This window comes from Ursus americanus, chromosome 29 (assembly GCF_024610735.1).
Source record: "Ursus americanus isolate L20-20 chromosome 29, mUrsAme1.1.p, whole genome shotgun sequence".
NCBI lineage: Eukaryota > Metazoa > Chordata > Mammalia > Carnivora > Ursidae > Ursus > Ursus americanus.
This window is the reverse complement of record NC_142155.1, coordinates 29,598,666-29,614,300: the sequence shown is the minus strand read 5'-3', so window position 1 is coordinate 29,614,300 and position 15,635 is coordinate 29,598,666. Positions and strand designations below refer to the sequence as shown.

Sequence of the window (15,635 nt, the reverse complement as noted above, 5' to 3'; positions counted from 1 at the left end):
GAAGGATGTGGGACAGAGGTAGAGACATGAGAAGGACAGACACCAAGAGAACAGACCCAGAAAGAGAAGTTCTGAGTCAGACTTCCATGGCAAAGACCAGGACCTAATCCTTAGCTCTTTGCTGAAGATGATGAGAGAAGGAAGGTGGGGGGGGGCAGCTCTTCTATAGGCAGGAGATACTGTGGACCTAAGTCATCAGGTCTTCTCAGCCAGGATCTTGTCTACAACCCAAGCATGACATTCATATGCATATATTTTTGGAATGTTGTTCTAGAATGGCTAAGCTGGAGCTGGCATCAAGCCTAGTTACGTTTTTATAGTCTGAAGTTTGGGGGGGGGGGAAGCCGTCTGACATTTCCTCTCTCACCCAGCGCATCTCCCTTTTTTACTTGGCCAAGAGGCAAAAACATATATGCAAAAGGGCATCACCCAACATTCTTACCTGGAATGTTTATTTTCCCCTCCTGCTTCCATTCTATTGCGCTCCAATTAACATTAATCTCACTGCAGCAGTTCAAAGATACGGGATTGTTGTCGCACGTCACCTTCAATTCTTCAGGTGCCGAGATTCGGATGGGCATGACATCTATTTTTTTTCTGTACTCATATTCAAAAATATCTAATGTCAGCTTGCAAATATATTCACCTGCATAGAATACACAAATTTTTTTAATGATTTATTTATTTATTGAGAGAGAGTGGAAGCAAGTGGGGGGTGGGGGTGGGGAGCTTGGGCAGAGGGAGAGGGAAACAGAAAATCCCAGCCGACTCCTCGCTGATCGGGGAGCCTGATGTGGCGCTCTATCGCAAGACCCTGAGCCAAAGCCAAGAGTTAGATGCTCAACAGACTGAGCCACCCAGTCGTCTACAAAAGCATTTTTTATTATTACGTATATGGGATTCCTTAGAAGATTGATAGCCTCATCTCATGTGTTCTGACAGTACTTCCCGAAGCATCCTTTTCAAAAGCATCCAAGACTTGCTCTAAACAACCCTAAAGAAACATTCAAGAAATACAGAAGGTCAGAGCAGATCATTTCTGATGTCACAAGTTAATGAGTACAGAGAGGGTCTAAGGAAGGAGCAGAGATCTCAGTCTTTGCTAATAAGAAAAAAAGGTGCGGGGATGGAAGAGGTAGAAAGGAAAAATTGGAAAGCCTTGGAGAATTAGAAGGTCATGGATGATTTGGGCATTCTATTTAACTGCGGCAAAATCAGAATCAACAAAGATGTAGCAGGACCAACTTCTCAGTCGGGGAAAAAGAGATGCTCCTGCTGGCATCTGGGTTACAATGGGGTTATTCAATTCTAGAGTATCCACTTCTGCTTCTGCGGTTGTTGGGGAAGGAGCGTGGGAGGTGGGAGAGATTACAACGGAATCCAAGCAAACCGCGCAGAGGGTGATGGTTACGTTCACTCTCCTGAGGAGGGAGATAGTCTCACCGGCGTACACATGGGTCAAAACTCATTAAACTGCACTTTTCAATATGTACAGCTTGGCATATTCGATTCCACCTCAACAGAGCTGTTTAAGAATTTTTAAAGATTAAAAACAAAACCCGGATTTTTGTCTCACTTTCCAACTCATAAGCCCTTGGTAAATGTGGGAATCTGTTTTTGTCTCCAAGGATATATTTGCTTACTCGTATGCCATGGGATTCATTTTTAATTTTGAAACATTGAGCCTGGTGACTTCTTTTCTTTTTTTTTTTTTTTTTAAGATTTTATTTATTTATGTGACAGAGAGAGACAGCCAGCGAGAGAGGGAACACAAGCAGGGGGAGTGGGAGAGGAAGAAGCAGGCTCATAGCAGAGGAGCCTGATGTGGGGCTCGATCCCAGAACCCCGAGATCACGCCCTGAGCCGAAGGCAGACGCCCAACCACTGTGCCACCCAGGCGCCCCAGTGGTGACTTCTTTTCAAAGAGGAAAACACTGTAGATTTAGGTCTAGGTCTATCTAACATATGTATGTACAAGTTCATTCCCTGGCTTGCTTTTTTATGAGCTCTTTGCTCCTTTCCCCGCACCTGTTCTTGGACGGAAACCCACCTGCCTCGCCCTGAGTGATGTTGTAAATTGTGAGGCGCGATACTGAGGTCATGTTGTTGAGCACGGTGGTGTAAACCGAGAATCTGCTGCTGTTCTGGATGTCAGAGCGCCTTTCAACGTGGTGCCAGGACACGTTAGAGGACAAAACTTCGTTTTCACACACCATATGCACCGTGTCCCCTTCAAAAATGATTTCTGGGATGATGGTGAACTTCGTTTCATCTGGACGCCCAAAGAAAAAGTATTAAGATCCCAAAGCAAACAAACGGAATTCATACTACCCACCGGACACCACCCCTACATGGCGTTGTGGTGCTTCTAGAAGGAGGCAGGGTGTCCTCTTCATTCCACCCCCGGACAGCTGGTGTCTGAGGCCCAAAGAGTTGCCACCTGCCAGATACCAGGGATAAAGCTTCCAGGTTGGAGTCTATGCACTTTGTTGGCCTCATTGGTGCAATGGAGATTCCAAAGCTATTTTCAATATTTCACATCGTCTGGTAGAAAATGCTCACTTGCTTATACAAAAGCCACACCAGCTCTTTTAAACCTCAAGTTTCTTTGCTACTGACTCAGTATCAATCGCCTTTTGCCAATAACAGGTATCTTATACCTCTGAAAGCTCTGTTGTACATCTTTGATGAATTATAAATGGGAAAAAATAATTTCATGTAAGAAAGTCTGTTATGAATTAAGAATTTTTTTAAAGACTTCATACCCATAGGCCCTTGAGAAGGAGCACTTTATAAACACACAGGTCCAGAATTGAATCCTGGTTCTGTGCCATACATAGCTGTGTGGCCCTAGGGAATTTATTTAGCCTCTCTGAGCCTCAGCTCATTGTCTGGAAAACAGGAGTCATAAGAGCTATAGGAAGGTGATTTGGGGAAATAGTAGTCATTATTGTTTTCATAGTACAAATCTGGAGCACCATGCCATTTAGTCATTTCACAGATAGAAGTAGAACACAACATTCGTTATGTGTGTGTGCGTGTGTGTTTATGGTTGTCCTTTGCTTACACAACATGCGATTTTTTCCCTTTAGGCCATGTTCCTTATTCTACATCCTCAGGAATTGCACGTGTTGAGGAAATCAGATGCTGGGTAAGGACGCTCTGTGAGGGCTGTTTTGCATGGGCTCCATGCTCAGGCCAGACCCTCTCCATATTGTCATCACGGGAGCACAGCACCATAAAATTAATTTTGGGAGCTACGATGTTCTAGTCAAAATAGCAAGGGATCTAAATATTTCTTATCACTTTTTTTAGGCTCCTGAATAAAACAAGATTTTAAAATATCACACCCAACTGTTAAGAAACTAGGCCTTCTAGGACTATTTAATGTACCAAGCTGACTCAAAAGTCATACAAACTTATGTTACTATGTGTTCTTGAGCAAATTATTTACCCTCCCTCTGCTTCTAGTTCCTCCCCTGTAAAGTGGAGATAACAGTACCCATCTCACAGGATATGTGAGGACATCATTTGTGTAACATGCGGGGCTTAACACAGAAAAGATACAATAACAATGTGTCTCTTTTCATCATCACTACCGCTAGCAATAATGATTAGTAAGACTGCTGATATCATGTGGTTCTATGGCATTGACCATGAATTTATGGGCAGTGATTAAAGAAAGGGGCATTCTGGTTAAGTGCCTCTGCTAATTAATCAAACATTAATTATTTTGAGGATTAATATACGACCAAATAAATGGAAATATTCTGAACATGGATTGCCCTGTGCCCTTGGTATTTCGTAAAGATTTCAAATCACTTTCTGATACCAACTCGTTCGTTCAGCTTTTTTTTTCTTTCTTGTTCTCTTCCTCTCCGCTGTCCCCAAATATAATTATAATTAAAGCAGAACAAAACCCAGTCTCTTGACCTTTTGGACAGTTATACTCTAGGTAAATAGCAACAACGCTGTGGAGGGCAGGATGACGGGGGAGCTCTCCTGCGAAATGCACATGACCTGCGTTTCTGTTTATCGTTCGGAGGCTATGCATATCACAGAATCGTTCTGGTCTGCCAAGGAGGACAGAGACGGATGCAGACACTCTGTAGAAATGGTGTTGAGCGCCGTTCACAATGACTTCATTGCTCTTTGGAAGAATAAGCCACAAACTCCAAAGCGCTTTTGGGAACCATGCTGTCAGCACCATGTATCTGGACCGACAGTCAGCCGCTGATCAGTAACACCGCCGGATACTGACTCCTTCGTAAGGTTGACTGTCCTCAACACGATTGAAATTTGGGGGGAGGGGTAATCATAACCGAAGCTTACCTAGACTAGAGCCTGATGTTCTTCCATGCCCCCCCTTCAGAACCATAAGCATAAGGAATTTTGGGGGGTAAACCATGTGTTGGGTGGGGGTGGGGTAGGGTCAAGAGGGGTGGCATTACTGGGTGCCTTCCATGGGAGGCACGTCCTTTAATGTTCCTGTTTTCACCTCTGTTGTTGATGTCTATGTATTCTGACTTTTTATTGTGCTTTTTCTCTTGTTTATGTTTTAGCACCTTCTTACGATTATGTATGTATCTTTCAACATTTTGTTTTTAAAAATGATCTGGTGTCTAACACTACCAGAGAACGTGAAGACAAAACTTACAAATCTATTGTGTGGATGGCTTAACCCCTGAGAAGGGCGCCTCTCTCCCAGGTGTGCCTGCGACAGTCCTTTCAGAGCCCTCCCTGCTGGGGGACAGTGTTGCTCCAAAGAGGAACCACCCGGGGCCCGGACCCGCATTAGCGAGAACATCCGCCAGCAAATTTTTACCCGCCAAGTCTCCGCGCAGCCGGCTCTCCTATTTCCCAAGTAACAATATGTCCACCCATTTAATCCCACAACAGAACACAGCTCTGTGCCCATTGGTAAAATGGGGGAGAACATCTAACACCCCAGGATTTTATCACTGCTCTATGGGATCCCAAGCAGGGGTTCTCAAACTTTTCCATGCATCAGAATCACCTGGAGGACTTGTTGAAACACAGATAGCCCTGGTTGGTCTGGGGTGGCCCTAAGAATCTGTATTTCTTTCTTTCTTTCTTTCTTTTTTTTAAGATTTATTCATTCAACAGAGAGAGGGAGAAAGCCAGCGAGAGAGGGAACACAAGCAGGGGGAACAGGAGAGGAAGAAGCAGGCTCCCAGTGGAGGAGCCTGACGTGGGGCTCGGTCCCAGAATGCCAGGATCACACCCTGAGCCAAAGGCAGACGCTTAACGACTGCGCCACCCAAGCGCCCCAAGAATCTGTATTTCTAACAAGTTTCCAGGTGGTGCTGATGCTGTTGGTCTGGGGGGCACACTTAGAGAACTCCTGCCCTAAAATAACAGTATCAGTTATTTAATATCAGTGCATCTCATGAATATCCCAACCCCCACCACGATGTTAGTGTTTGGATGTTTGGGGCCTTCTAATTTAAAAAAAAAAAAATCCATAAACCCAGATGGTTCTGTGAGCCTCTTATAAAGTCTCTCTCTCCTGCAACCCGCCCCCCCCCCCCCCGCAACTGCAGTGACATTGGCCTGGTTGGAGGGCTCTGCACTGGCTCCTCAGATGGGGAGGGGTGGGCACATAAGCCACTGTGCCCGGAACCACACAGTCTCTGTCCGTGGAGGACATGGTAATGCAATTTCCTAGTTTTAAGCATAAAGATAAATACCATTACTATATCTAAGTAAAGTCCATGTATAGGAAAAATGTGGAGATGTCCTACTTACTGCTAGTAACCGCTTGAAAGGAGCCGTAGTCCATTTTGTAGGTCTGATTAAGGTTCTGCATTACTTGATCGTTTGCTTTATGCATTAATTCGGGGGATGGTGTTGTAGTCCTGACCTCATATGTCACAACCACACTTCCGGGCCTGGATGGAGATCACTCAGTTCAGTAAGGCAGTAACTGACCTGGAAGAGTCTAGATCCTTATGGTTTATTTGCATGGGAGAAACAAAATGGCAGGAACAGCCTGGGTACTTTTACCTTCAGTGGTTCACTCAAATCAACCTGTTATTAAGCTCTAGTCGGAAGCCTGAGGCAAGGCTCACACCCTCAAATGTCTGCAGACAGGCAACATAAATGAACAAAACAGCCAGACAAGAGTGAGTGGAGTGAATCACAGAAGCTGGTCGTAGGGTGGCAGGTACAACGCAGAGATTTGTCACACGGCCATGCAGGCCCAGGGTACCAGATACGTTGAATGTCCAGTGAAGGCAAAATCCTGACTGTTCCTGAATATTCCTTATTTTTAAAATTGGCAACTAACTTTTTGAAACCCCGAGCTAACCGTCTCAGGGCTGCCACGGTGCCCAACTCCAGGGGGAGCCACTCACATAGCAGCGTGCAACTGTATGCTTGTGGCTGGTGGACGACTTCTCTTGAATAAAGGCATCGCGCAAGACATTATTTCATTTTTATATCTCAGAACTCTCTAGACTGCAAACTTATCCCATATCTGTTTGCAAAGTTCTTGTACGCATAGAATAAACACAAGGCTTTTGCTCACCTTCCATCTAGATAGGTACATCTGTAAGGAGCAACTCTCTGTTCTCAGCATCGCCTCCCTCTCTAAGCCCCAGCAACCCAGCATTGTCTTCACCTCCACCAAACTGCTCTAGTTGAAAGCCCCACATGATGCCCCCCAATGGGCTTTTTCTTCTTCACTAACGTGTTGGTCTCTGCCACTGGGTAGAAATGACCCAATTATAGCTTCTTACCTGAACCCTGTCACAGTCACCAATTTGAAGCCTGGTAAAATACTGTAACCTTTCCAGAACTGGAAAACAAGACAAGTGTCATCGTGTCAAGGTCCAGTGAGACAGAAGTCAAAAGATTTAAAGCAGAGTAAAAAGCTCATATTCTTTATCACCCCAGCGAGATCTTTCTCCTATCTATTTTCTTAGTGCTGGCACAGACAGATTTTTGAAGAAGTAATTCCCATCTACCTATGTCAGGCTGGGTTCTCTGAGAAGCAAACACTGGATTAAACGTGCAAAAAATTATACTCAGGGAAATGCCTAGCAAAGAAAATGGGGAGGTTTCTCTGCAAACCAACCCACAGGAGATTCATTTGGATTCAAATCACATTAGATGTTACACGCTAAGCACCGTGCATGCAGAGTGCCGTGCCAAGTATGCGGATGGGTGGGATCCGAAGATTAATAAGCCACTCTCTCTTTCCTGCGAGGAATACAATTGAGTGTGCGGTGTGTGTGTGAGGAAGCTTCCCAGGCTGTACAGAACCATTACACGCCAGATAGACAAGTCAGATGTCCAAGAGCTCTTCGGCATTTCAGCATGGCGCCCATGGAAAATGGAAATAATTTCTGCGGTGTAGAAGGGTAAGCGGAGGCGCTCCTGGCCTGAGGCAGGGCCTTGGCTGCCCAGAGAACTAGGGAAACCATTCTCTCAGGCCACCTGTAATAATCTGTAGCACACCAATTGGAAAGCTCTACTCCAAACAAGTTAACTCAAGCAAAGCCTTTAGGCTCAGATGAATTAATCCAATATAAAGCACTTAGCATAGTGTCTGGCACACAGTTAACGCTCAGGGAAGAGTCTCTATTTTTATATGATTAAATTTAAATCTGTCGTAAGCGAGACTGCCTCGGTACCTCTTATATAGGATGGTTTGAAACCCTCAGGACCAGCCCTGGGCTGATGTGCCCTAAACATGATATGGGCTTCATCCAGGCGGTGTGTGAAGACAAATAGAAAAGCACCATCAGGCACTTCTAGACCAGGCTCTTGGCCCTCTGAATAGGATTCAGTGAGTTGATGCCACCAGATCTCTAAATCAATTCTACTCTGGGAGGAAGTCCCACCCATAGGCCAAGCTGATGTCAAATCATCCCCTGAACGGTACTTGATTCAAGCACTCCCTTATTCATCATCCCAGGGGTATAGGAATAATTTTGATGTCCACATTCATAAATTCTGACAGATTCAAGCGAAATAGCCACTGTAAATGCAACAGATTCAGTTCAGCCCAAAGAACTCGTTGGTTAAGAAGTTCCTGGGGCCAAAACCTACCGCTGTTTCCAAGTCAGTCTTGTAGGACCTGTAGAGAGCGGAGGAAGTGTTCCTGAGGTCTTCTTGAAAGCCCACATTGAGTCTGACTGACATTCTTAGCGTGACATCTGTTGAAGAAACGCAAGGCAATATTTTAAAATCTCATGTTAGCACGTGAACACACAGAGGACACAGAAACATTTGGGAGTTGATATCAAATAGCCACTCAACAAGGAAATGTTTCACGAACAGGTACGTACCTCCCTGGGGCTGGCAGAAAGGTCCCTTGGAAGGTAGTCCTTTAAGGCAACCGCAGCGATGCCCTGTGGGGGCGCTGGCATGCTCTTGACAAGTGAGATTTTGGAGGCACCTTTCCTGAGGCCACCTGTAGCCTGTCTCACAGGAGCACCAGATTTCATTTCCAGTAGGTCTGCAGACTAGCATTAACCAGAACAGCGAGAAGAGAGAAGGTGGTCACCACCCTTACATTTCTAGACTGTAAGTATTTATACTTGCAGAAGATCCTAACTTGACTCCATAGTGCCATCTGGGAGGTTCAACAGTATTACATGAGAGTCACGTGATTCCCAAGCTGCATCACCATGCTATCAGGCATGGCCACCTAAAGGATGATGGCTTTGACTGTCTTAGGGGATGCCTACAATGATAACGTGATGAGCAGATTCCTGGACATGAAGTGTATGGTAGCCAGTTTCCAGGATGGTCCCTGTCCACCCCTGTTTTTGAGTATTGACACCCTTCTGTAACTCCCTCTCATACTGTACTAGTCTTGGTCTGTGTGAGCAACAGAATAGGGTGAAGTGATGATATATCATCTCTGAGATTAGGATATAAAAGACATGGTGGCTCTCCTCTGTGATCTCTCTCTCTCTCCCCTCTTTCTCTCATCATTTGCGATGGGGGTAGCCAGCTGCCACCACATGAGGACGTGTCATGGAGAGGCTGACATGGTGAGGAACAAAAGTCTCCAGCCAACAGCTACGAAGGAGCTGAGTCCTGCCAACAACCACATGAGTGGGCTTCAGAGTGGATTCGCCAGCCCCAGTCGAGCCTTCAGAGGATTGCCACTCTGGCTCACAGCTTGACTACAACCTCATACAACCTGAGCCAGAGCCATCCAGATAAGCTCCTCCTGAATTTCAGGCCCACAGAAACTATATGAGACAATAAATGTTTGCTGTTTGAAGATGCTAAGTTTTGGGGTAATTTGTTAAGCAGCAATAGATACACACAGAGTACAAAAACGATTGTGCCTTTTACATTTCTAGTCAAATGTGAACAACCAAAACAGCTTCTAATCCCATTGGGGACATTGGAAAATGCTCCGGAAACAGAGTACTTTGAATTTTTTTCTAAAATTCAATCAAAGTCAAATCACTGGGTGCTGTCTATTCTAGGAATCAGCTCCTAGGCAAAGGCTCACAGAGTGACTACCCAACAGAAAGCCGTCAAATCATCGTTCCTGAAACAGGAGGGCCCCCCAAGCTCTTGTGAATCCGTGAACATTAATGCGGTTCTGTGCTTCAGCATTGGCGGGAAGGGGCACCCAAAGGGAGCTATGAAGCAACCATTTCAGGTTCCACTAGCATATATTAAGAATAAAAATTGGAAGGCCTAGATGATATTGATGGCCTATTTGAAATATGAGAATTCAAAAAAATATTTGAAAAACAAGAATTATATGTTTTCCTCCATTTTAGAATCATAAAATGCAACATCTGTTAGTGCTTGCAAGACAGTAACTTTGTTTAGGACCAAGGGGTCCCCTATCATAGCTTCCCAGGTGAGGGTGCCTGAGAAGTAGGACACCTAGCATAACCTCAAAAGGGAGGCAGTGACCAGAATGTCCAATCCCATAGCCTGGGGGTTTCTATATTATGTCTAGCTTCCAATGCAGACACGTATCTGGTTTCTATTTCCTGACCTATGATGCCAGAATGACAGGAACTCGCCACTTATTAATACCTGAACCATTCTTTGATGTACCTACTGGTTACCCAGAGGAATGGGTCCCAGTAGTTTGTCACGAGGGACCTGGCAGTATCTTGGGACATATTTTGTGACAATTGATACACAAACCACCAAGCAAACATCTGGCCACCATTTGAAATAAGGAAACTGGCTGTAGAGTTTGCCAATAGGGGCTGCATTCTGGAAGGCTGTGAAGTCATAAAATCATGCCTCAGGCCTTTCTGGGTCATCTCACTTGCTTACCAAGCACAATCTGCTCTAATAGTAAGGGGTGCACACAGCCTTTCTCCTGATATGCTCAGCCCTCCATTCTGAAGCAATGGGTCTTTGACTCACCTGTTGTCACCTCAATGCTTAAAATGTTGGTGGCTTGGTCAGTGCTGTTCCCTTGAATTGGGAAACTGAGGCTGTGCAAGTAAGCTTTGATAGGCTCCAAGGAGGAGGCATTTTCAAAACTGATCTCCACATCAACGGTGTACTCTTCCGGGCCTGGGCTGCTCGAGGCGACTGAAAGGAAAGCACAGGAAGCTGTGAGAACTCACTGCGGGTGGCAGAGGGGGACAATGGTGGACAGTTCAACATTTAAAAGCAATAATGCGACTATGTGGATGCTGGACATGTCAGCCTTGAGGGATTTCTATGAACCTTTTAAGAGAAAAAGAAGTTTGTCAATTTACAGCACCAAATGTCCCCTACATGGTGTTCCCTCTCTCTATGACTTCACCATTTATTTATTTATGTATTTATTTATTAAATATTTATTTATTTATTTAAGAGAGAGAGTCGGGGGGTGGACAAAGGGAAAGAGAGAGTGAGAGAATCTTAAGCAGACTCTGAGCTGAGTGCAGAGCCTGATGCAGGGCTTGATTTCAAGACCCTGATCTCAGGACCCTGATCTCAGCACCTGAGCCGAGACCAAGAGTTGGATGCTTAACCAACTGCACCACCCAAATGCCCCACGACTTTACCATTGAAAGGAGGAAGGCAACCTATTGTCTGGTCTCAGTGTAGTGGTCTCTGGCCATTTGAAAGAGTCATAGGCTAAGTTCAGGACTTGTCCTTCCTCTCCATTCTCTCACCCTCTTTGGTATCCAAGGTCAAAGATTGCTGTGTTGAAACTGGACCGGAAGGGGCAAGAATAGAAGCAAGGAGACCTAGGAAGGGGACCTTGGCAACAGTTGAGACAATAAAGCTATGGTCCTGACTCAGAGGAATGAGTCAGCGTGTTTCCAACACCATTCACTTGACATGCGTGTATTTTGAGACCTGACCTATCCATGGCTTGAAGACCTCCGGGAAAAGTCATCCAGTTAATTCCCTTTGCTCTTCGCCTATGCACACAAGATGGGCTCTTAGTTCTTACTGTATATCTCTGGCATCCAGAGATATGACAGGTACTCAATGAAAGCAAAATTCACAAGTTAGAATCTAAAATAAAAGGTATCTCCAGCTCTTCATTGCCTTTCCAAATTGTCTCCAGGCTGATTGACTGTCTGGCGTCCTGGAGTCTTTTGATGTCCAACACATACCCACCACAGGCAAACCAGACAATATACATACCAGAATGTTCTTTCATAGTTTCCTCTATGACATCATGTCTGGTTCACTAGTTGTAAGCTTCTCAAGGGCAGGAACTATTTCCTTCAGTTCTCATGGCTTTACTCCACCTGGCATGGAGCTCACCACATAATAAATATATGCCCAATCAGTTCTGGTTAAAACTGTGACCCTCTTGAGAGAGCCACACATTCACCTCTCTGTCCCTGCCAGAATCTCTGGCTCATTTTTGGCTGAAACACATATCAGGAGCATAAGCCAAGGGCTAGTTGCATAGCTCAGGATGAACCTTCAAAGATTAGGAGAATTTTTTACACGGATGAATTGAGAAGACAAGCTGTGGCTTATTCTATCTTGTCAGTCAAATAAGGCAAAGGTCAGTGAATACTTGCAAAACTATTACTGTAAAATTTAAGTCAAATCTGGAAGTATGATGTATATTTTGCCGTAAATTAAAGTTCTAGATCTGTTTTCTAAAAGGGCAAAGAATTTTTCCATAAGATTGGCAGATTTGTTTAAAATTTCCCACGGAATATTGATGAGAAGCACTAAAATAGAGGAAGTTCGTTATGGGAAACGCCAATGAATAAATTTTTGTTATAGAAATCTGTAATATGTTTACTTATAGTGATAAACTCTGCCTTAGAAGTTGCTTTTATTCATCAATCTTTCTGAGAATTATTTCATCTTGATATGCGTCATTCAACTTGCTGAAATGAACTCAAACTGTGAAAAAAAAGTCTGCCAATTTTCTTAAAATTAAGAATATATCTCAAAGTATACTCCCTACTTATAAAAAAGTAATTACAAGTAGAACAAGGTGACTTTCAAAACCCAATGCAGAAGCACAGTCTGTCGTGATACCGTGGCGATGCCTCAATTTTCCTGTTTTCTTTCTGATTCTCCAATGGTTCTGTGATAAAAACAAGCTTCCTGGAAGAACTGTTCATCTTAATTTATGTGATTCTAGCTCTAGACACGGGATGTTGCCTGCTGGGAATATTTGCAAAGAGGGCGGCTGCATGATATTTACAAGGTCTGCCTTGGAGCACGTTTCTTTTTCCTGAAAAGTAATGCAGCAATGTTTATGCCCTCTAGCGGATTCAGCTCCAAGATTCTCTTTGCCATAGGCAGTCTATCTCCTCCCATGAATGTAAACAGGATATCCTAGACGGTAGGGCTTTTTGGAAGAGTGAAGTCAATAACAATCCCACATCCCCCCCTTTGTCGTCTGTGTGGTTGCTCCCAGGGTCTGAGCCCAGCAAGGCATCAGCGCCCACCCGAGCACCGATCCTACTGCTCGTCCCTGAGCCCACTTCTCTGCATTCTTTTCAGACATAATTGCAGAACCAACGTGTGCCTGGAAAGCACATGGTGATTCACCGATGTCTTCATTCCCCACTGAAACCAAGGCGGTCCTTCTGGTGAGAACTTACAAGGAGCTGAGCCAAAAGCTTAACATACTAAGAGGAAAGTTCCTGTGACTTTAGCAAATTCTCTTCTAGGGGATTTGTGCAACTGTAATGAAAGTACCAGCCTCCAAGGACCTCTTCCCCTCGTCTACCTTTTATGTTCTTCAACTTCTAAAGGAATTTCAGAATAACCTTCCACCTAAGCGACACTTCTCCCTAGAGACTGGTAAGGATGGGGGCCTCCACTAGAGAAGGAATGTCTTCTGCATGACAATGGCCAATTCTTCAAAACGGGCTCAACAACACCGTAATAACTCAGCAGGCTACCGGCTTGCCCCTGGGAGTCATCTATTCCAGTGGTCCGCATACTTGATTGATGGCTATGTACCTGGAGAGTACACCACACACGGATAATTTGGAGCCTCAACCCAGGTGAGCCAAAGTAAAATCTGTATGGATTAGGCCCAGAAATCTGTATTTTTTTTTCCAGTTCCCGCTGGTGATCCTGGTGATGAGGCAGGTTTGGGATTTAATGTTTTAATCCAAATGAGGAAACTAAGGAGGTAATCCTGGAGAGCCAACAGTAGCACCTAAACTTGTTTCTGGTGTGTGTGGGGGTGTGTGTGTGTGTGTTTTATTGTTTTTTTTTGTTTGTTTGTTTTTGCTTTTGCTTTGCCTTTTCTTTTTTTCTAGATGCCTCCTGCTGCGGTTCCTACAGAGGTAAGCAATCAGGTGGTCTCCAAGCGTACGTGTTCACCTCTTTCTCAGTCATACCGGATAGATCAAAGCGCTCATAATAAAAGTAATAATCATAACAGCAGCTGCCATTTATTCACCGCACGGTAGGTTCCGGGGTCATGAGGAAAATATGCATACACCCATTTTGCAGATGATTAAACTGAGCTTTAATGGGTGAAAGCCCCATGAACAGCAAACTTAAAAACTGGGGTTTGAAATCATGTTTTCTGGACTCCAATTTATTTTATTGGAGTTTTATTTTAACCATTCCCTGCCACAATTCCAATGGAAGAAGATAATGAAGGTGAGCGCTTTGTAAACCCCTTCTAAACCTTTGTACTATAAAAAGGAAAAAAATCAGGCATTATTATTAAATGTGTCTTTAGAGCTAGTGTGCAATTCTCAAAGTAAATTTTAAAATAACAGCATAGTCAAAGGCAAAATTACTCATAATAAATGGAAGAATTATCTAAAACTTTGTTCTATTTGTTTCAGCATCATAAATATCTTAGAAATCCACACTGAGGAAGAACACAGCGTGACCCCTTGCCGTTGGCACTCATGGATTTTAACATTAAGTCTTGCTAGGTTTACTCATTTGTGCCTTAATTTATTAATCTGTTGATTCATAGTAACTTTAGTGTTTATTGAGTGCCTGCTTCCCGGGCACTGTGCCAGGTGCTGGGGACATGGGGTAAATAAAAGAGGCAAGGCTCTCCTTCCATGGATCTTTTGTCCTCATGCGGGAGGTAAAAGTAAGTTGAAACTTCAGTGCCGGGCAGTTCTGAAGGGCATGGAGAAAAGAAAACAAGGTAAGCATGCAGAGAGGCACGATGAGGGTAGAGTGGGATTTTTTGTAGAATGGTTAGACAAGACCTTTCTGAGCAAAGATGCAAATGAAATGAGGAGTTGCCGTGTGTGGCTCTTCGGGGACTACTCCCCCAGGAAGAGAAAATAAGCACAAAAGCCCAGAGGCAGAGATTTCCACAGCTTGTCCGAGGAACAGCAAGAAGATGTCCCTCGCGATCCGGGTTGTTCCTTCTCGTCTCCAGTGTCGCTGCCCCACGGGCAAGACACTCGGAGCTGCCACCGGGCCCCCTGTGCCTGCAAGGCCGCAGGGCGAGTGTCTGACTTGAAGGAAAGTCAGACTCAGGTGTCTGCGTGACCCGCCTGTGGATGGGACCAGAGGCACACTCCGCTCACAGCCCCAGGCAGGCCCACAGAGTGGGACAAAAATGCCAAGTCCTGCCCGCCTGGCCTCTCTCAAATCGGAGGCCTTCAGAGCTGGGAAGGGTTATGCTCCTGGTCCTGCTCCAGGCTGCAAGGGACTCAGGAGGAACAGAGGACGGTTTTCCCACCTCTGTGTGACGTGTCCTGTGGAGGCCCTTCCGTGCTCCTCCTCGGCTGCCTCCAGACCATCTGATTTCAGAGAGTTGAACGTGTTTGCTTTTTCTCAGGCTCCTGCGGCCTCTGTGTTATTTGCCTGAACTTCTCTGACTCACGGATGCCCCAAGTGGAAGGTACCCCATTCCAGGTGTCATCGATGTCACACATGGCGCCTATCGGCAGGCCCAGAGACACAGACCAACCAGGATTTCCCCTCTCCTTTCCCAGAAATCGCTGCCCGCCCCGCAGCACTTATCTTAAAGACACATTTCTGGAAAGTTGGCCACAAACTGCGACAAGTAGTTCTGGGTCTTTATCACAGCTGTTTAAGCAAACAATCCTATTTTTTGCCTGGCGACTCTAATGGGAATTACGGCTTCTCAGAAGTTGGAGCCTAAGTCTATGTGTAAATTAATCTCCCACCTGCAAAAGAATGAAGCCTGCTGACTTTGCACAAGAGAAATGAGGTGGTGTGACTTTTCTCTCGACCCAAAG

General features: G+C 44.9%; 1 protein-coding gene across 4 annotated transcripts in view; it reads right to left on the bottom strand.

Annotated features, from left to right (window-relative positions):
• Positions 1–15,635, bottom strand: part of ADGRF5 (adhesion G protein-coupled receptor F5) — a 100,395-nt gene that overhangs the window by 29,301 nt on the left and 55,459 nt on the right. For all 4 annotated transcript variants that reach the window (XM_045801823.2, XM_087857044.1, XM_045801832.2 and 1 more), the window contains exons 4-10: positions 10,384–10,554; positions 8,316–8,492; positions 8,077–8,183; positions 6,762–6,820; positions 5,770–5,912; positions 2,051–2,272; positions 443–646 (exon numbers count right to left, since the gene is read on the bottom strand). In XM_045801823.2, the coding sequence (XP_045657779.2) occupies positions 443–646; positions 2,051–2,272; positions 5,770–5,912; positions 6,762–6,820; positions 8,077–8,183; positions 8,316–8,492; positions 10,384–10,554 (1,083 nt within the window). The remainder of the gene's footprint in view (positions 1–442; positions 647–2,050; positions 2,273–5,769; positions 5,913–6,761; positions 6,821–8,076; positions 8,184–8,315; positions 8,493–10,383; positions 10,555–15,635) is intronic.